Genomic DNA, 22,267 nt, shown 5'->3' with positions numbered 1-22,267 from the left:
CCAAAAGATTATAAAGCCTGTATGCTTGTGGGCTGAGGCTGAGGACAAACTGTTGGCCCTTCGGTTCAGACTCAGGAACTGAACAAAAATGAAAACACTACCAAAGGCATAGGTGATGCTGGGTAGGAGAGATCAGGGAGAAGAAGAGCTAACAGGAGAAGGCAAGTCATCAATGGATACATCTAAGTAATCATCAGTAGATCAAGAAATAAAAATTGTCAAAAACTATATGCATTTTATACATATTAAACATCTCACAAATACACACAACATTCATTACAAAGTTGGTATCATAGTCTACATTCAATTTTTTGTGCTGCCTCTTTCATGGGAAACTATGCTTCTGCTGAAGTTATCTAACTTCATTTCACTTCACATCACATGGTGTCCTAACTTTCTTGGAGCTTGGGGTCCACAGACTGCCACCCTCTGCTATGTTACACAAGTTCTTTTTGTTACATGAACTGCAGGACACCCTCTTTTGGGCCCTGTGTTCTTGGGCAATGCCTGTAAATGATGCCTCTGTGAAGGCAATGATCACATCCATTTGTAATTGTTTGTTTGCTTGTCTGAATCCTCTGATACACAGTGCCCAGCATGGAAGCAGAAGCCATGATTCATCTCTGTATCCTGAAAGCTTAGCGCAAGTGTGACCTGACACAGGGTGTGTGCACAATAAATACAGGCTGAAGAGACTAATGTGTAGGTTGAAAAAGGAAGAGGAATGAGCAGTGTTCCAATGCTGGTATTTAATTAATTCATGCATTCAACTAGTGCCAACACTATTGTAAGTAACATATTAGGCCAAAAAATAATAGTAAGATTGGTCACTGCCAGGAGGTACAAAGCAAGATTCAAGAATAAGGAGTACTGGTTGCCTTTAATTGAACACTTATTTGGACCTCACTGTGCCTTCGTATTTGTTCATTGAGCAAAAAGGACATAGGCTCAGGGCAATAAGACCACTCCCAGGTCACCTACTGTTGATAATGAGTTCCTAACACAATACAAGCTGACAGTTATTGAGCATTTACCATGTGCCACACGTTGTTATGATCTCATTCACATCTTGTACAGTTGTTAAACCCATTCCACAGATGAAAAATTGGGGCACAACAAGATTAAGTTACCCAAGGTCTCACAGCTAAGATGTGAAAAATCTGGAACTCAAACCAAGAGTGAAAGAAGCATTTAATCACTCCCTAGCACTGTCTGTCCTAAGGGACTGGGTGTGGTCTGTACCTACAAATTATAGGCTTTGGTATTTGCCAATAAGAAAATATTAAATTCTGAGTGGCTTAACAGTATGGAAGCCCCTTAAGTTTCCCGTATAGGTTACACATCAGCAAAGAAAACGTATAAGCCATTATTGGAAACATCTCTGCCTTTCAGTTCCCAGAGCCTGAGCAAGTCTGACCTCTAGGCTCACAAAACCAACACAACAATGAATATGGTAACATGGCCACTCAACAGGAATTCCTGAAGCATCAGTTATGTTCCAGGCCCTCTGCTGGATATGGAGGGGTGGGGGAGGGTGGTCCTTCCCCTGAGAAAAGCGCAATTTAGCAGAAGACAAACAGAGAAATTGCCATTATGGTCAGAGCGCCAAGTGATGCCATAGGGGCCCACAGGGGCAAATCAACAGAGAAACTGGCATTATGGTCAGAGTGCCAAGTGGTGCCACAGGGACCCACAGGAGCAAATTGCTGAGGACGAGGCAAGATATTCCAAACTTATCCTGATATCTCAACCCTTCTAAGTGGCAACTAAACAACCAGACCCAAGCAAAGACAACTGCCAGGTGACACAATAATTAATACTGTGACAGGAGTAGCAAGAATAAGACTCAAGGTAGAAGACTTACATGGTGGTTGTGAGGAACTAATAAAGAGAACAGAGAGGAAAAGCTACACAAAAGCCTCCTATATTTCTTTTTTTTTTTTCAACTTTTTTTTTTTTTTTTTTTTTTTTTTTTTTTTGGGACAGAGAGAGACAGAGCATGAACGGGGGAGGGGCAGAGAGAGAGAGGGAGACACAGAATCAGAAACAGGCTCCAGGCTCCGAGCCATCAGCCCAGAGCCCGACGCGGGGCTCGAACTCACGGACCGCGAGATCGTGACCTGGCTGAAGTCGGACGCTCAACCGACTGCGCCACCCAGGCGCCCCTCTTTTTTTTTTTTTTTTTTTTTTTTAAGTACGCTCCACACCTATGCAGGGCTTGAGCTTACAACCCTCAGATTAAGAATCTCTTAATGCTCTACTGACTGAGCCAGCCAGGCACCCCAATAAAATCCTCCTTTCTGATCTTCCTGGTCTTTCAGGAAGCATATGAATAAGCTTGAGGGTGATTAACCAATCAAGCCAAGCCCTCTCTGGCTATTTATCCCACACACCAGGCCATACATCTACCACTCTCATAATATATAGGTTTGCCACACATTGGGGAAAAAAAATCCATATTATCCCCATTCCTTTCACCAGTAACACCTGATATCAAATAGCGTGTTAGAGTTTATGAATAACATTCACAAGTATTATATCATTTGATGACCACTGAGAAGAGGGCAACCATTTTTCAGACAAGAAAATTAATCCTCAAACGAAATCTCATAATTGAAAAAGACAGATTTAAACAAGTTCTTAACTCCAAGGTGGGTTCCACTACATAAAACTGCCAGTGTTTACTAAACACTCAACTACAGCGTCAGAACCAGAGGTTTGAAAGCGCTTATTGAATGTTATTTGCTATTTCACATTAACAGCAGCTGCTGCTAGTTAGCAGTTCCTAAGCCCTAAATATTAAGAAAGGCCAGGGTGAAGAACAGCTTTGAAATGATGCTCTATTTGATCAGGTTTTGCAGTAATTGTTAAAATCATATACACTTTCTCTGGATCCCTATAAAGCTTCTGCAGGATCACTGCACCTGCAGTTCCAATTTACAATTTCCTCAGCCCTCCTTTGAAGTTATTCTTGCCAATTACCTGGTGTTAATATTAATTAAATATGATTTGCAACTTGAAATGTGGTGTTATCAATGGAACTCAGCTGTAGGAATATAAAGTAAAGTTTTCAATTGAATTTAAATGTTTCCTTTCATTCATAGTATTTTACAACATTAATACTTCTGTCAAATTGATTTTTGCCTGCTGGAAGTCATTTTTCCAAAGCAATGAACATCTGAGGGAAAAAAGCTGCTCTTTATGTATTCCTTTCTTTCTGTCATTGAAAATACTTTGTTTTAATCTTGAAGTGAATCCATTTCAGCTAATAGAAACTTGGTTCTTGTTTATAACCCAAGAGGAAAAAAATGCTTTCTTTTAAAACACTACTGAGTTACTTTAAAAATATGATCAGCACTTTTCAATTGTATACTAGGAACGAAGTCTCCCTGAATTTATTGCTTGACCTCTGCCAAAAAATAAATCACTATTGGCAAGTGTCAGTCATTTTATATACAAAAAAAATTAATTAAATTGGTTTATTGCATTAACATTTCAGATTGTGCCAGTCCAACAACCTCTGCAACCCCTTCCAATTCTGAGATTTTAAGATTCCAAACACATGTCAGACAATAGTCAGAAGCTTCCAGCATTTGCAAATTAAAAAAAAAAAAAAAAAGTCACGTATGGTAAAAGATTTGACAGAATCAGGTCTATTCTGCCCCTTGTAATGTGTGTGATGACGACTCACTAGCCTGTCACCTTCAATAAGCCATTCATAAACATGACTGATTAAAGGAGGGGTTTTGCCATACTGTAAAAATCCACAGTGAAAAGATATAATGCTTTCACAAATTCCTTTTATCTTCAAAGATAAAGCTTTAGCTTTCTTGCCCCTTATAATGATAGTGGTAGCATTAACATTTATTATCCTGTCTTCTTTTTTAAAATAATATAATAAGACAAGTGAAAGCCTGTCTAAAGACTCAAGGAAGTCATTTATGAAGTCACAACCTGCAACTCCCAAAGTTTATGATGGAAAAATGTAAGAATATATTCTGAAAGTCTTTATTACAATATCAATGAAAACATCATATCAAATAATTAAAATAAGACAAAAGCTGAAAACTGTGGTCTTAACAACTAAGGGTGTGTAACACGGGTGATGGATAAGTCTTAACAACCAGCAGCAGTTGAGCTATTCCCTTCCCTCAGGTCACAAGAGCCCAAAGGAGAAAATAGAAATCAATTAGGCCTAAAAGGACCCTCTAGATGTCCACAATTTTCTAGGTGCCACCAAAAGGACAGTACCTTGGAATTACACAGCAGGGAGGTTGAACAGCCAGTACACCACTGTACAGGGAGTGCCCCCTGTGATCCTACTAGAAAGTTCTTAACTACCTAGAAGCCTAGGAAAGCCACACTCTTAGATGCTACCACCTACCCCATTCTGGAACCCTGAATTATCCGTTAGATCATTCTATCCATCCAAGTAGTTGGGATAGGGAGAGTAAAATTGTATATAACATTCCAAAAGGAACTTCTGAACTGGTTTTATTATGGGCTACTCCATTAACCAAATTCTGTCTACTTAGCACCCCTCACATCCTCATTTCTAACCTACTGACCTCTTGGTCTACCTCCCATTCCTTTTACTGCAAGTTATCTCCCTAAGTATACCCATCTACACTATTACCCTCCTGTTATGGGTTTTAAATTGTGTCTCCCAACAACATATGATGAAATCCTAAACCCAGTACCTCAGAATGTTAACTGGAATGGAAAGTGAGCTCAAAATGGAAATAGGGTGATCCCAAATGCAATTAAGATGAAGCCATACTGGAGTAGGGTGGACCTTTAATCCAATATGATGGGCATCCTTATAAAAAGATAAGACATAGAGACAGGAACAAGAAAGGGGAAGCTTGTGATATGATGATGGAGGCAGAGATTGGAATGATGCCTCTATGAGCCAATGAACACCAAGGATTACCAGCAAAACCTAGAAGCTACAAGAGGTAAGGCAGGATTCTCCCCTACAGTTTTCAGAAGTAGCATGGCCCTGCTAACATTTTGATTTCAGATTTCTAGTCTCCAGAACTGTGAGACAATACATTCCTGTTGTTTTAAGCCATCTAGTTCATGGTAATTTGTTATGGCAGCCCTAAGGAACTCATGCACCCCCCTCTCAAGGACACTCCTTGATTCTCTGTCATTGTACCATACGTGTTCAGCTATGCCCACTGGCAAAAGTTCTTATTCTCGTATGAAAATCTGTCCAATATCCTTGAATTTTTCCTCAAGAATCCCTACCATCTCCCATCATGGAAATCTTTTTCAAAGGAGACTGAGAGTCCCCCCAATAGCTACAAACCTAACAAGAGAAGAGACTCTGTCATACTCTTAGATTTGCTAAGTCTAGGCCATTATTCCCATACTTTTTTTCCCCATTTATACCAATTCCCTAGCTTTACTGAATGTAATTGACAAATGAAAATTTTGAAATATGTATATACTGCGAAGTGATTACCACAGTCAAGCTAATTAACATGTCCATTACCTCATATGGTTACTATTTATGTGTGTGTGTGTGTGTGTGTGAATGTGTGCGCGCGCACGTGTGTGTGTGTGTGTGTGTGTATGTATGGTGAAAACACTTAAGATCAACTCTCTTAGCAAGTATACAAACCAGTATTGTTAACTATAGTTACCATTCTATACACTACATCTCCAGAGCTTACTCATCTGGCACAAATGAAAGTTTGTACCCTTTGGCCAACATCCTCCCATTTTTCCTACTCTCCAACCCCTAGCAACCACTATTCTACTCTCTGCTTTTATGAATTTGACTTTTTCTGATTCCACATATAAGTGAGATCAAGCACTGTTTGTCTTTCTGTATCTGACTATTTCACTTAGCATAGTGTCCTCTAAGTTCATCTACGTTGTGCCAAATGGCAAGCTTTCTTTCTTTTTTAAGGCTCAATAATATGACCCTTATATTTTTTTTCTTTATCCCTTCATCCATCAATAGACAACTCAGGTTTCTCCATATCTTGGTTATTATGACTAGTGCTACAATGACTATGAGAGTAGGTACCTCTTTGACATACTGATTTCTTTTTTTTTTTTTCAGATATATATCCAGAAGTAGGAGTTTTAGATCATATAGTAGTCCTATTTTTAATTTTGGATTATTTTCCATAACAACTGCACTAATATACACTCCTACCAATAATGTACAAGGGTTCCCTTTTCTCTGCATCTTTACCAACTCTTAGTATCACATACCTCTCTCTCTCTCTCTCAAAAATAAAGATTAAAAAAATTTTTAATAATAAATGTTGTGAGAATGAGCTCTGGGCCTACATCTCAGTTCCTTCCTAAGCTCTAGACAAATGTTCTTTGTTGTTTTTCTCCAAAAAGATATGTGTTGTGCCTACAATTTATTGTATTTATTCCCATCCTATCCCAAATCAACTTCTCCATTTTACTGATTCTTTTCTATTTGTGGCATTTGCATTCTCCCAATTGCCCAGGTTCAGAATTTCAAGTTCGACTTTAATTTTTTCTTACCCTCAAGCTCTACTTCCAATCAATGGCTAAGTTCCATAGACCCTATGTCACAAATGTCTCCCAGTCTGTTGTCTCTTCCATTTCCATTATCATTGCCCTATATCAAGTCAAGACTGATATTGCACAGTCCTCTCAACTGGTCTCCCCATCTTCCATTTCCCATTAATACAATCTTAAATACACATTCTGATACATCACTCTCTCCTTAGCAGTTTCCTTCATTGTCTAGAAAATAAAGAATAAAATTACCTATGAGGTGAAATACTCAATTATGTGTCCATGTCAAGTTTTCCAATTTTGTATCCCATACTTCATGATAAAAACTACACTCCAATCAAATTGTGCTACTTGCTGATCTCAAATGTTTTTTGCCTTCCCCTCTCCACAAAAAAATCCTACAGTCAGGAATGCCTTGGGCTGACACTATAACAGCTAGGACATCAACGGACTACTTGTCTTTATTTTATTAAGTAACTCCTGTCACACTCCCCTTAGAAGGATCTTGGCTAGATAAGAGCCATCACAGATGTCTGTGTTCATGACCATCATTCACTCATTTTCTTCACTCTTGGAGATTCACAGATACCTCCCCCAAGTCTCCGATTTGTTAAAATGAAAAATATTCTAATCAAACCATACAAGCAATTTATCACTAAACAGATTTTCATTTCACTATCAGTCCATTATGATCTGTCTGAATTAATAAGATAGGAAACACTGGAAGCCCCAATTTACACTGAAATTTCTTAGCAATCAATGTTTCTAAAGAGAGAAATTCTGAACAGCAGAGTAAAGGAAAATTTATGAGTTGGGAAAATATATAATTTTACTAATAGGCAGACACTCCACCAAATGAATTTATACATCTCCTTCTCAGTCAAGATACTAAGATTTTTTAAAACACACTACTAACATGGTGACAGAAATGTCACCAATGTTGTAGTAAGAGAAGTGAATGTTACAGAACTAATGAATTTCCATCAGAGTCATCAGATCATTTCAGAATGGGTTAAGTTGCTACCATTTGCTATTCCCATTAATATCATTGTCATGTAAAAGGTTTAATTTTCAGCTATTTTTGTTCTAGATAAAAATCTTTGTCATTAAAATGAGGGATGATTTTGATATTTAATATATTCCATGGCATACTCTAGTGTGGTACTAATTTGGCCTTTTCAGTATTCTGCATATTAATTGACAATCCAGCCCTCCTCCATTCCCCAGATAAGTGAGTGTTGAAATAGAATGGACAACCAATCAAGTCACAGAATACTGAAAGGATCGATATAGAAGAAATGTGTTGTTCTAATCAGGAGCATACACAAGGCACTAAAATTATTTTCTCCCATACTAATGACTAAGATAGAAACAGGAATAATGAACGTACCATCTGAATCCTTTTATGTGACAGTATTACCAAAGTATAGCAATGCTCCCCAAAAGTGAAAACTAAGTATTTCTTTTTTTAGTCAAAAGAATAAAACTGCGATCTCACTTAACTTTTGGAACAATGCATTTTATCAGATTCTGCAACAACTGGCAAATTATGTCCTGTATTGAATTTTTCATAGCAATCTGTTTCATGCACAGAAAATGTGACCTGTAGTTGAAGAATGTACAGGATCATTGCAAAAAATATATCATTCCAATACATACTCTATTAGTTTCCTTCTCTTGTAGAATTATCACTCTGGTCGTACTGAAATCAGCTGCTTAACTAATGCATTAACCCTGCTTCCAGAAGCTGTTGTTTTCATTTGAGTGGGCATTTCCTCTAAAGATAAACTTGGGATTCTAGTCCAAGAAGATAATATAATTTGTCATCATTTGAAGTTCAATTGAATGCTTGAATCATTTTTATAGCAATAACAACATAATTTAAAATTTCACAGAAAAAGATTATGGTATCATGGACACTAACAAGAGGTGTGGACAGTTCTCTGATTAAATCAATTAACCCAATCTGTCCAACAGCACCAGGCCTTTTCTACATTTTCTTCAATAGCACAACTCTGGGAGAACTGTTAAACACACTAACCATTGTGTATAATAAACTCTCATGCCTTATTATATGCAGAAGAACAGATCCCAGCTATCTTCACGTCTTTCCAGAGAAACCTTATTCCAATAATATAACTTTAGACTCTGTCCTTACTAATCTAGATAAGCCCAAATAACTTCCATGGTCTTTTCCTGAGCTGAAGTCTCCAAGAAAGACAACAAATTATCAATATAATTTCTTCCTTCAAACTCTCAAAAACAGTTACTCAAAAACAGCTGGGGGCACTTTAATTTTTCCACAAAATTTTGTTAGTACTCTCATAGAAAAACACCTACATTTTATTCAGCAATTCTCAATAAGAATGATAGTATTTTTTTTCAATATATGAAATTTATTGTCAAATTGGTTTCCATAAAACACCCAGTGCTCATCCCAAAAGGTGCCCTCCTCAATACCCATCACCCACCCTCCCCTCCCTCCCACCCCCTATCAACCCTCAGTTTGTTCTCAGTTTTTAAGAGTCTCTTATGCTTTGGCTCTCTCCCACTCTAACCTCTTTTTTTTTCCTTCCCCTCCCCCATGGGTTTCTGTTAATTTTCTCAGGATCCACATAAGAGTGAAAACATATGGTATCTGTCTTTCTCTGTATGGCTTATTTCACTTAGCATAACACTCTCCAGTTCCATCCAGGTTGCTACAAAGGGCCATATTTCATTCTTTCTCATTGCCATGTAGTACTCCATTGTGTATATAAACCACAATTTCTTTATCCATTCATCAGTTGATGGACATTTAGTCTCTTAAGAATGATAGTATTTTTAAGTAACAATATGTCTCCTTTCACCCACAAAGTTATATTGTTGACCAGTGAGCGATAAGGTTTGTGCTCTAAGTTGTTTTTTGTTTGGTTCCAGTTTTTTCACATAATGGAATGGATTTACAACCTCGTGGCTAAACACACACGTAGTTAAATGCCTATAGAGATTTGGATAAGCACCTTGAAAAAAGCCCAGGACAGAGCTCTTCAGCACCTTGTTCTAACCAACGTTTTACATACTGCTCTTCATTCCAATGTAAGCTACAGAGTATAAGGTAGGAATAAAAATGCACAAAGTCAAATATGACAATAAGAATATTGCTGAAGTATAGCCTTGGGGGCTACTTCAGTATTGTTTTAAGATGATTACCAGTCTTAATCCCTCTAGTGTTGGATGTTAAATTCCACTGCCTTTTTTTTTTTTAATTTAATGACTTGCTAATGTAAACTTCCATCTAGAACAATCAAATAGTATGTCATTTATTCAAATTTACAGTGGCTCTAATGTGCCAGCAAACTCCCTCGTCAAAACAGACAACTTTTAAAAATGTTCGCCTGAGTCAGGAGCTCTACTTCCTAAATTAGCACCAAAGTGTCACCTTGATAGACCATGAACAACAAAATCATTTATAATAAACCCAACTTCCCCTGACAGTGGACAGCCTAGGCCATGCATCTATAGGAGCTCTAATTATTTCATACAGATCAGAGAGCACTTAAAGATGCTCAGACTTCCACAGTCTGTCACCTCCAAATATAATCATCTGATAAATATATGCTTACCAATCTCCCTTGAGATCTGAGTGAAGGCCTCCACACCACTCTCTCCATAGTTGCCCTCAGAAGCCAGTGTTGACACATAATTCCACCCCAGTGCTGTAACAATGTCCACCATGGCTTGCGCTTGGTAGGAGTCAGGCGGGACTACCCGAGAGAAGAAGTCATACCTGGTGTTATCACTTAGCTCTGGGGCTGTGGATGCATAGCTGATTTGAGGTATCTGCAAAACAAATGACAGATCATTTCAACCCATGAGGAACCTTGTCAAACAATGAGACTAAATAAGACACAACAGACTAAATAGCCAATAACCTAAACATACCAGCTGGAAGCCAAAATACGGTTTTGTGACCACCGATTTAATTAGAAAGTATTATATAAATGTCTGTAGGATCACTTTCTTTCACAACACATTTCTAAACAGCAAGAATGAATTTAGTTTTGCTTCAGGTTCTGAAGCCAAAGCAAAACATTTGTGTGCTTTTTGCTGCTTCTTTTTTACATCATAAATGACAAGTTCTGGTACAGAAATGCGGTCAAAATGAAGGTATAATACATACACATATCTGAAAGGTCACCTCTGAAATTGTCTTTGGCTTTAGGTCATGAAGGTTACATGACTACAAACAGAGAATTTAATAGACTTTTTTTTACACGTGATACCATTTCAGTCTTAAGATTATTGCTTTTGGTAAATTATTTTAAATATATAGTTTTGCAAGTTTATTCACTATTTACTGATATAATCATTGAGTATCACAAAAAGATTTGGGAATACCAACTGTGTATTTTCTAATAGAAAAATCTTTCCAGTTCCCCACCCAAACAAAATCACAAAACAGGAATCTATACTGTAATTGCTTTAGGAAAAGAGAATGTTTTCTGACATACACAGGGTGAACTGCCAGATTTTCAAAATTAGGAATCCTGTGTCATTCATCCCACATAAATTCAAAGTGAGTAACAAATTAACTACATGCCACAAATCTCCCCCCCAAAAAAACTTGTAAAATATAACATTTACTCATATATCCAAGTGAGGACTTCTACTCTACCAATGAAAAGTGCTAGTATAGAAGAGCACATGGACGCTAAAGCAGCACAGTGGAAGGACATTCAGGCTAGATGGGGCACAGATGACACAAGAAATCTGGCAGACAATGAAGGGAAGGACATTTTAGCCACAAGGAACCACATGTCCAGAGGCATAGAGTCAAGAAGGGGCATGGTAGATTCCAGGAATTGCAGCGTTTCACACGGTGGGAATGCAGGATAGCAAGGGAGAAACACCAGGAAATAAAACAGCAAAGCTGGACAGATAAAGTGCTAGTCAGGTATGACAAAAAGTGTGGATTTTATCACAAAGGCATGGGGAAGCACAGAATGACTGTAACTAAGCTAGTGGCAGAATCAGATTTTTGTTTTAGAAAGTTCACCTGGCAGCAGTGGAGAGAGTGGCGGCCCTCAAACTTCAGTGTATACCTAGGTAGTCACATTCCAGCAAATTCTGACTTGGTATGTCTAGAGGTTTAGAAATCTGCACTTTACTATGCTCTCCAGAACAATCTAATGCAGGTGAGCCTACACTGTGCTTAGAGATAAGTTAAAGGAAAGCCATGCTAAATGCAGGACAACCAGTTAGAAAGTATGTAAGTACGAAAGAAAGTATGAAAACTGAACTAAGGCAATGATGGAGAGGGGTGGGGAAGGGGGAGGGTGTAGAACCTGTAAGTATCTAAAAATCAAGTAAAAGTGTAGGTAATGAGGAGAAATGTGGAATGACTCTTAGTTCCATGGCTTTGGTAACTGGGCAGATGATGTTTGCTATTTACCAAGCTACACAGAAGAAGAGGAGATTTAGAAGACAAAAATGATGAGTTTAATTTTGTGTTTGCTTTTTTGGATCCTCCTATGGTATGAATGAAAGCAACTAAAAAGTAGGCAATAATATTGAGGATATGGAGTTCAAGAGTCTTCAAGACTGGAGGTAAAGAACGGTGGGGGCGTAGTGAAGGAGGTAGTGAAAGCCATGACAGTGCATGGGATCACCCAATGAAAGTACAAAGGGTGAAAGAAGGGTTATTTGGGAGCATGAGCTATGTAACAGTGCATCTCACCACCCCTCTGCTGCCACACCGTAGTGAGAAAATTCAGAGATCAAAATGACTCCAAGGTGCCCAATTCAGGTTGTTTGGTTAAAGACTCAGGTTTGACTAGTACATAAAGCAATTAACTGTGCTATCCATCAGATCCCATAATTAACGTGAGTGCTAAGATATCAAAAAGGCTGCAGTTCCATCTTCCCACATAGGGTTGCATAGTCTGGAATCTGTCACCCACCACACCCTGGCCAGATAATTCCCAGTCCACATGGAGGTTTTGACTCTCCTCTTGACATCCTTGAAAAGCCCTCAACATTTGAAAAACCTTTCATAGGTCTAGAGAGTCCTACTCCATACCAATGGCCAGTTAAGTAAAACTAAACTTTCCAAGATATAAAAGCCTCAGTTACCCAGGGAGCAGTTAGAACAATGTGCTTGGAGCTCTCCAGGGTGCTGCAAGATCCAATCAGCTTCTGTGTAACCTGTATCTATCTATACTGACTGTAACAATGATTTAGCCTATTTAACTCCCAATTCTGTCCAATCCTGTTCTGGTGGGATTATGTTAACTTGCTTATTAACATCGTGAGACCATAAAAAACAGTCTGACCTGCCTTCCTCCTGCCCCTTTGCTTTCTCTGCTAGATACACTGGCCCTATCTTGGCAGACTGTTCCCTTGATTAGACTTTGTGCCTTTCTAGTACGTGACTACTCAGCAAGGACACCCCTTCAAATCTCAAACTGAACACCAAATCTGGGCCCTTTTCACCTTTTATTGCCTGCTTATAAATAACCTTGGAAAGAGACAATGAATGACTCGGTGAGATCTATCTTTTACTGAATAAAACTTTCGCAAGATCAGGAGCATGTGCATTTCTATGTTCTAATGAAAGAGATTCGGCAGCCTGACTTTCACTTTAGAAGGAATTCTGTGCATGTGTGAGAGTGTGTGTGAGAGTGTGTGTGTGTGTGTGTGTGTGTGTGTGTGTGTGTGTGTGTGTGTAGGAGGACATAGGGGAGCATTCTATAGCAAATTCTATAGCACTATACCATTTCCTTGTCCTATTTGGATATATACCCTAGTTGGGTATATAATAATCCTCCCACTTCCTCAGCTACTCAGAGTCCAGCAGTAAAATGACTTACACAACCCCCACCTGGCCTATAAGAATGAGCCACCCCTTTCTAAAAATGAGCACAAAGTGTGAAAATTGAGTGTTTGAAACCAAAACTAATTATCTCAAATTACTACCTTCAGTCAGTCACTTTCGGGGCTGTTTAATTAGCAGTCAGCATCATGTTTAGGATTAATTAAACAGGTGTAAAGGGTATATAAAATAAAAGTGCAGATAGAAAATGGTTGTTTGAATAATTAGGTAAAGGACTGTCTCCCCAAAGTCTTGAGGAGTTTTCTCCTTGCAGATCAATGTGTGTAAAAGTAATGTGAGAGTACATGTTTGATTTTCCACTTGTTCAATTTTGGCTAGGTTGCAGTCTACAATAATAGACATCAGGACATACTGATCATATTTTAAGATAGCTTTTCATGTTGTCATGAAGTCACATCTCATTTTAATTTTATTGTGGTTGACCACTAAGCATTGGCTCATTAAACATTTTAATTTCTGTGCATTATTCTCAAATTAACCCCCTATTGACAACTGAAGTGAAAACTTTTTTTAAAACCTGGAATGTTACTTTTTCTTTTCCCTACACTAAATCTATCCTAATGAATCCCTTCACCCTGGAGTTTCATCTACTAGAAAAAAAAAAAAACAGTAAAAAACAAGTGGTGGGTGAGGGACAGAAGTAGAGAGATAAATGAGAAACAAAACAAGGAGAATGTACCAAGAAAACAGGGTGTGAGGGAAAGCATTCTGCATCAGCTCATTCTTTGGAAGAAAAACATCCTTCATGAGCCTCTGTTAACTCTCACTTGCCCATTCAAAAGATACTATCCAAACTCTTCTGGATCACCAAGCCCTGATATCAGACTCTGTCCTATCCTCTTCCCAACCTCTTACCTTCCCTGTCATGCCCTGACAGTGTCTGCACTTCTGCCCATGCTGTTCCCTCTATAGCCCATTCTGCCCAGATGCAATATCCAGCTCAAAAGTCACCTCTTCCTTGGGAAACTTTTGCTAATTCTCTCAGGCAGAGCTGTCTTTTGCTGTTCCTCACTCTCATAGCCTCCATCATCTGACAATACAACCATGACTGTGTGCTGGCTTAGAAGCCTCCCGCGGACAAATTCTCTATTGCTTAATTTGGTATCCCTAGCATCTTACAGAGAAAATACTTAACGAATGCTTGGAGACAATTAGTTAATTGAACTGTGGCAGAATTTTGGTGCAGACTCTTCCCCCACAGCCTTCTACCCTGAATCCCATCAAAATATTGGATAGGCTATTCTCCATTCGTCCTTCTTGTTCCTTCTCCTTCCTGCAATGTGTCCTAGGAATCTGCTCTGTGACTATCTCACTTGAGTTCCTTCACCTCAGGCTTCCATCTGAGTATGGTCATTAGGAGACACCAACAGAGATGGGAGGGCAGGGGACAGAAGTGAGAGTATTGATTCCCCCAACTCCTTCCCCACCAACTTGGTGTTTCTCTACCTAAGCCTTCATCTACAGCTAAAGCTCTTGCAAAGTTTTAGTGACCATTATGTACTCTTGCCCCTTTAGATCTTCCCAGTGTTGCTAGTTTCTGAGTACTTCCTATCCAGTGTTGGATCCTTTAATTGTGCCCACACCTTATAATTAGTATTGTTATTAACCTTTCTTCCATGACCCCTTCAGTGTGCCAGAAGCCTGACTAATACACCCACACTTCCAGGTCTCTGTAGAAGAGACATCCACTCTCATGCTTCCCTACCCTCAGCCCTGCCCTAACTTCTCAGCCCTTCTCCATCCATTGTCCCTTCCAGCCTTCTCTATCACTGTCCTTACACAATTATTTCCTTTATCTTTCAGTGCCTCATCACATGAAATTGCATCGCTTGAAAACAACTATCATTTTCATTTTTTTTTTCATTTTGCTTTTTATCATTTATTTTCCTTGCGATGAGTTTTCATAAGAATATGTAGCACTTAAATTAAGGCCATATTTCCATTACTCAAATAAAGGATATCTGGGGCAATTAATTGCACAACTCAAGATTTGTTTGTTAGGAACATTGGTTTAGTTAGAAAAAAACCTCTTCTTTTTCCACTACATTTTCACTTGAGCCCACAGAAGAAGAGATTTCCTGGGGCACCTGGGTGGCTGAGTGAGTTAAGTGTCTGACTTCAGCTCAGGTCATGATTTCATGGTTTGTGAGTTCAAGCCCTGCATCAAACTGTCTGCTGTCACTAAAGAGCCCGCTTCAGATCCTCTGTCTCCCTTTCTCTCTGCCATTCCCCCACTCACACGTGTGCTCTCTCTCTCTCTCTCTCTCAAAAATAAATAAACATTTTAAAAAAGAAAAAGAAGAGGAGATTCCTACCCCTAACCTCACCCTTGGGGAATTATAAAATGCATATTTCTACCTAGATCTCTACCTCTTACTTACTCTCCCCAAAGGAGAGAGAAGACAGAACAAGAGGTCAGATTCTACACTTAGTGGGGCAAGAGTCATGAACAGGCTCTGCCTTCATTCTTTGACCTGCCCACACACATCCCAGGTTTCTTTTCTCTGTACGGCAAGGAGACCAGGCTAGGCCTCCCTTTCTGGGAAAGAAGCCCACCCCTCCTCTCCATATTCCACAGACAACCAGCTGTTTGGCAGAGCAGGAGGCCCAAAGCCCATGTCACTGGTTAATAAGATTTCTGTGCAGGTAGAAATGAGTCCTAAGGTTGAGATGTAGTGTGTAATTAGGAGGCACCATTTTAGCCTCAAGTCCACACTAAATGTTTTCCAGTCCAGTTCTTAACAGACAGCCATGTGTCTGAGGAAGTTATGTGATGTTTGCCCAGCTGTTAATAAAACTAGTTACTCAGTCCACGTTAAGCTAGTCATTCTAAGAATCTTGGCCTTATAAACCCTAAGAAAGACCAAAAGTCTGACTTAGAACTCAAGGAAACAAAAGTTCTACTCTAGAAAAAAGAAATTCAGTTACAGCCTCTTGGATATTTTGATAAAAATAAACAAATATATATAGAAAGTACATATTTTAAATGAAAGTCAGCAGAGATTTTGGTCTTCTCATGACTGTTCTCTATTTCTAGACAGAATCTCAGATTTTTGCCTAGGACTTGGCTGCTCAGAAGACAACATTTTTCCAGCCTTCTTTGCTATGATCATTAGCAGTGGTTCAGGGTAACTTTTGAAAAATGGACTTGAAGGAAAAAGGCATGTCTTTCTCATGAACCTCCCTCTTTCCTGTTGGCCAGAATTTGGACAGGACCTCTAAAATTCCATTAGCCATTTCAAGTCATGCCCCAGTGATGGCAAAGCAAAAAGCCACACCTCTTGGAACGTCTGGGTGGCTCAGTCGGTTAAGCATCCAAGCATCCAACTCTTGACTTAGGCTCGAGTCATGATCTCACAGATCAAGCCCCTGTAGAGTGAAAGCCTGCTTGGGAATCTCTCTCCTTCCTCCCCCTCCACCCACCTCTGCCTTCCTTCCCCTCCACTCTCAAAATAAATATTTTTAAAAAGCCACACCCTAGTCCAAGGAATTACAACATCTGGATTCCTAAAACTACAGGACTACTTTTCCTGCTTCCTTCCTTAACCCTCTTAAATCTACTCTACACCAGTAATGAAACTGATCTTTAAAAAAAATCACATAATATCAAAATCTTGCTCAGAATCCTTCAATATCTTCCCATTGCTCTTATAATAAAGCCTAAAATTCTTGCTACAGAATCCTTGTAGATTTAGCATCTGACATCTTTCCCCTCACTCCCCTGATCCAGCCACAGGAGCTTCCTCTCTGTTCCCTGACCCAGCCAAGCCCTTTTTGCTCTCCAAACTTCATGCTTATTGCTCCATATGCTTTTCTCAAGTCTTTCCAGGCTTTCCTCATCCTTCATTCAGCCTTAGCTCCAATGTCGCATACCCAAATGAACCTCCCTTGACCCCCCACTTCCATGGTGATCTCCCCACCCCCACTAGTACCTCACTACCCTATTTATTTCCTGTATTATACTGATCACAACTTGTGTTAATTTGTGTATACTGTTTCCTCTACTAAAATGTAGATTCTATACGGGTGTTCTTTGTGTTGTTTACAACTGTAACATGAGCTTCTATCCCATAGTAGAAGTTCAATAAATATATATTGAAAAAACTAACCCATCCATCTATCAATCAAGGACTACTTTTATTATTTTTCTCCAAGTATTATGATTTTGAAAGATTTTTCTATAAAACTATTTAAGGAAAAATTCATCCATTTCCCATTTTCCTTATTACTTAAAGATCTATTCATTTGCTAAAGCTTCTGATCAGCATGAAATATTTGTTGTTACCAAGCTGAGGTGATAAAATTCCAGGTCAAATCAACCAAGTGCCATTTCAGCTGTAGGTGTGCAGGCTCATCATAGGGAGGCAGGCTACTGCTACCAAGCTTTTTGAAATGCTGAAAATGGCCATGAAAATTTCATAACTATCTTGGCTAACATTTCAATCTGTCATTAAAGAAGCATAAAAATCACACTTCTAATCAAGGACCAAAGTCAGAGATTTTAAAATCATTTGCCCCTTCTTGCTTATCTTCATCTGTAAGATGGACATTCTAGACAGGGCTGCAAATGATTCTATCTCCCTTAAAGGCCTGTGACTCTCCCTGTTGTCATCACTGAGTCTTACTATACATGACTGAGAGGGTATGATGGGGTATTGTCGAGATGCAAAGGGGCTGAGGAACTTTAAGACACCATAAATACTCATTCATGCTCCAAGAAGCTTACAGTTCCACTCCAGCTGCCTTATGGGTGTTTCCCATTGTTCACATATCAAAATACTGTGGATTAGCATAAAACTTGCCTTGTCTGTTCAAAACACTATGAATCTTGCATCTATATCTCTCATTTCCTGGTTCATCAAAGATCCCTAAAGGGCCAAGACAACCCCAACAAGACTAGCAATGAACCACCTGAAGCACAGTTCAGAGGAAGTCCCTCAGAATCCTGGTAAATTTAAGTCTTCCTATAAGACACTCATATACATCTAAAAACAGGTTTGTAGACAGAAGACAATTTAAGAGCTGAGTCACACACCTCTTTATCATCAATTCCTGCCAAAAAGGTTTTTGTTCTTGTTTATCTCTACAAACAACCTTGCCCATTGATTATTGAACTTAATAGTGGAGAAGGTTAGTGGGGTGGGTTCCTCGTGCTGTTCAATAGCATCATTGGTTTTCTCCAGTGAAAGATCAGCTTGAAGCTATGCTCTTTCCTCAGGGGGTAGTGCTTGTCTGAGCACTTCTTCAGTGATGCTGGCCTTAGCAACAGCAGCCATCACTATGAGAGCTTCCTGCCACCTGGCCTTGGGATGGATTTATTGTTTTACAGAACTAGGTCCAGGAAAGTATAATGATTACGGCCATTTAACTTTGTCATTTCAGATGTGACTACTTTGCTGGTATTAAAGTCACTAGCTCCTTGTGACAAAACATGAATTTATAATCAGAAATTACATAAAAATAAGAAGCTGAAGCTAGAAGTCAATGTCTAGCATTGACCCTCCTTTCCTCACACTGTCCTGAGCTGTCTTGCTCCTCTCAACTTCACAAAAATGAATAAGGAGAAGGAAAAGGAGAAAAGAAAAGTAGAGCCAAAGAGTGGAATAATAGTGAAGAGTGATGACCACCCTCTATTTGCTTTTCCCAAAACATGAAGAAGTACTATTTCTCTCCCAAACCAAGACCCACTCAAAGCAATCCTGCCTCCACAGTAGACAGACAGTAATCTTCCTATTTGTATAAGTTAGTGCCAAATGTGAAATTCAGTTCCTGGCTTTCTTCTCAGTTGAATTCCCAGTCAATTCAAAGAAGGACACAAATTTTGTGTTTTGATACACAGTGGAGCTTAGCAAAAGGAGAGGAAGTCTATTGAAATAGGAAATTGTGGAGGCCATGGAGAGAGAGAGAGAGAAAGAAAGAGACAAGGAGAGAGATTTCACTGTATTCTATCTTTATACTTCTCCACAATATCAGCTCTTCCAGAATAAGCAAACTCTACCTACACACCACACTGACAGGGCCTGTGGTTAATTAACATAGCTGAGTATAGCATGCTGCTGGTAGGTTTAAGGTCACAAGTTTAATTCCATTATGGGCCAGGATGCAGACTGTACCCCTTACCAGAACCTTCCTCCTCACAAATGTACAGCATCGATAATAAAGCCAACCGGAGAGAGGAGAGACAAAGTCAATTCATTTTCAGTCCTAGATAAATAATTCAAAGATGGCTTGCTACTGATGTGAATCTGAAATTTCAGAGGCATATATGAAGAGCTAGTCATAGGAGGCACACTTTCTTCAAAACAAAAAGAGTGCATTTTTGTACATATGTATACTTGAAAATATACATATATATATACATATATATATGTATATATATATATATATATATATATATATTACACTTACAAAGTCATTTCTTGGTTTCAGATAATCCATTTAGATATCCTACTAATTGTAATAGGGTACATTTTTCTCCCCACTTTTTCAAAGGTATTGTATGAGTCAGGGAAGTGACACATTCAAATTGGGGTAACTCCAGGAGGGTTCATAAAGGGACAATTTTCAAGGCAGGGGCAGTATATAGACAATGGCAGTTAATGCCATAATCCAGTAAAAGTGAGAAGTCAGGTAGCAGTTGCTACCTCTGGGCACGACGAGCTACAGAAACCAGAAGGAGTCAGGAATGAAAGCCATCTCGACAAAAACAGTGGCTTCCCAGGGGAGACACAGCCAGTCCCTGATAATTCCACAGAAAGAGATTCAAAAGAATTATATTCTGACCTCCTGCTGGCCCTCTCCTTGACCAAACTCACTGAAAATCAAGGGGAAAAAGAACCTGTTGATCCTGTCTGGATAGAATTTTCTCCCAAGACAGTGAACAGAAGGCAAAAGAGAGAAAGAAGGTGGATATGAGGGGCAAGCAGATGCTATCCATGCCAGGTATCATTCATCATTGATCATTATACACTTTAAGTACATTTACATACAACTGTGCAGATTTCCAGTTTCCTATATTATGTTGTTTTTTTATAACTTGATGATTTCAAATAGTTTTGGCAGAACATCTCTACTAAGACATTTTGGTTTGGCTATTGGAAATTCCAACCCTAAAACTAGCCAGTTAAGTTAGAATTTCTTTTGAAAAATAAGTAGGGGCGCCTGGGTAACTCAGTCGGTTGAGCATCCCACTCTCGATTTCAACCCAGGTCATGATCTCACAGTTCCTGACTTCGAGCTCCACACTGGGATCTGCACTGTCAGTGCTTGGGATTCTCTTTCTCTCTCTCCCTCTCTGCCCCTCCCCTGCTCGCACTCTCTCAAAAATAAATAAATAAAATTAAAAAAACAAAAAAGATGCTAAAAGAAAAAGAAGAAATTCCTTGTTTGAAAAAGAACTGTAATGATGTTAATCAAATTGGTAATGACATTTGACTTCTAACCTGTTTATTTAAAATGAAAGACAAGCAATCCGTGAACATGAAAGAATTTACATATAAACAACCATAATTATACCCTATAAGATTAATAAACTTTTTCTACATCTGCTAATTACATTTTACAATGAGAAAGCACAGTAGCTCCTAAGGGAAAGAGTTGTTATAATCTATCAAGTCACTAGTAGTGTGGGAATTTTTAAGCCTAACCACCCTGCATATATTCATCCAAAAGTTCTAACAGCAAGTTGGATTTAAAACCTTCACTTTTTAAGGAAGGGACTTTAATATTCCAACTAGTTCTATAGTTCCCTTAATTTATGACTTCCCCTGACCTTCAGTTTCTCCTTACTCAAAAAATAAGTGAACACTGTTTTTTTCTTATTTCCATACATTTCAGCACACTGTAATTTCTAGAAAATGATAACCATACGCAAAATTGCAAATTAAAAAGGTTAATTCAGACACGCACTTTTTCTGATTAGTGGTTAAATTAAATACAATGTCTTTTTAATGGTTACTTTTTGATTAGTCCATTCAGTAAACTAGCTCCCACTACATGCCTGACACCATGACAGGCTCTGGGTATAGGGCAGTAAATAACACATGGTCCTTCCACCCCCACGAAGCATACGGTCAGATGAAAAAGACAGGCTTTAAAGAAACAATCACCCAAATAAAGCACTTAACGGCAACTGTAATGAGCACTGCGAATGAGAAGTACAGGCTGCGAAGAGTAACAGGGTAGCTCATCTGCTCTGAGGGAGACTGGGAAGGCTTCCCTGAGGAAATGCCAGTAAGTTGACACATGAAAAGTGAGGGAGCAAAGGGAAGAAACGCTGAACACTGGCCACAGATTGTCTCTCACTTCAGCCTTCTTTCAGCTGTGTAAACCACCCAATTCGTATAGTGAGGAGGTGGGGAGAGGGGGGCAATGCGCGGCAGTCAACTAACAGGTACTTCAATTTAGAAACTTGCCACAAGCTGAATAACATTATAACAAAGACCACTACTCCCCATGCTTTTTACACATACTATTTCAACCAGTATATGCATAATTTGGGTTTGTATATCAGAACTATTTAAGAAAATAACTATGTAATTATTAGCAGGAAACTGCGTTATGTTCTCATAGACTCTGAGGCTTATTAGGGTCAGGAATGAATAAACAAAGTAATGGATAGATGGGAGATGAAAGAATGGATAAATCCAGCACAAGCTAAGCACACAGGAAAAATAAACAACTTTAAGGCAAGGAAGGGCCCAGGAAAAAATAAATGCATACTTTATATTAGTTATAAGCTCTAATATTTGTTTCCTTTAGGAAAGAAAATAAGTGATTGAAAAGTAAAAGAAACACTTCATTTTTACTTAGGCAGTGAAGTCTTTGGGATAGGATTTCAAAAGACCTGAGAAATAGGTTAGAAATAACCCAGGAGGAGAA

At 38.8% G+C, this 22,267-nt stretch overlaps 1 protein-coding gene across 2 annotated transcripts in view; it reads right to left on the bottom strand.

The window, feature by feature from the left end:
* The window catches only part of GRM8 (glutamate metabotropic receptor 8), a 763,463-nt gene that overhangs the window by 597,626 nt on the left and 143,570 nt on the right, over positions 1-22,267 (bottom strand). For both annotated transcript variants that reach the window (XM_086691127.1, XM_025929777.2), the window contains exon 2: positions 10,119-10,335. In XM_086691127.1, coding sequence (XP_086547253.1) covers positions 10,119-10,335 — 217 coding nt within the window. The remainder of the gene's footprint in view (positions 1-10,118; positions 10,336-22,267) is intronic.

Source organism: Puma concolor, chromosome A2 (genome assembly GCF_028749965.1).
Source record: "Puma concolor isolate L17-30 chromosome A2, mPumCon1.1.hap2, whole genome shotgun sequence".
NCBI lineage: Eukaryota > Metazoa > Chordata > Mammalia > Carnivora > Felidae > Puma > Puma concolor.
Note: the sequence above shows the minus strand (reverse complement) of the source record. Positions and strands in the feature narration are given on the sequence as shown.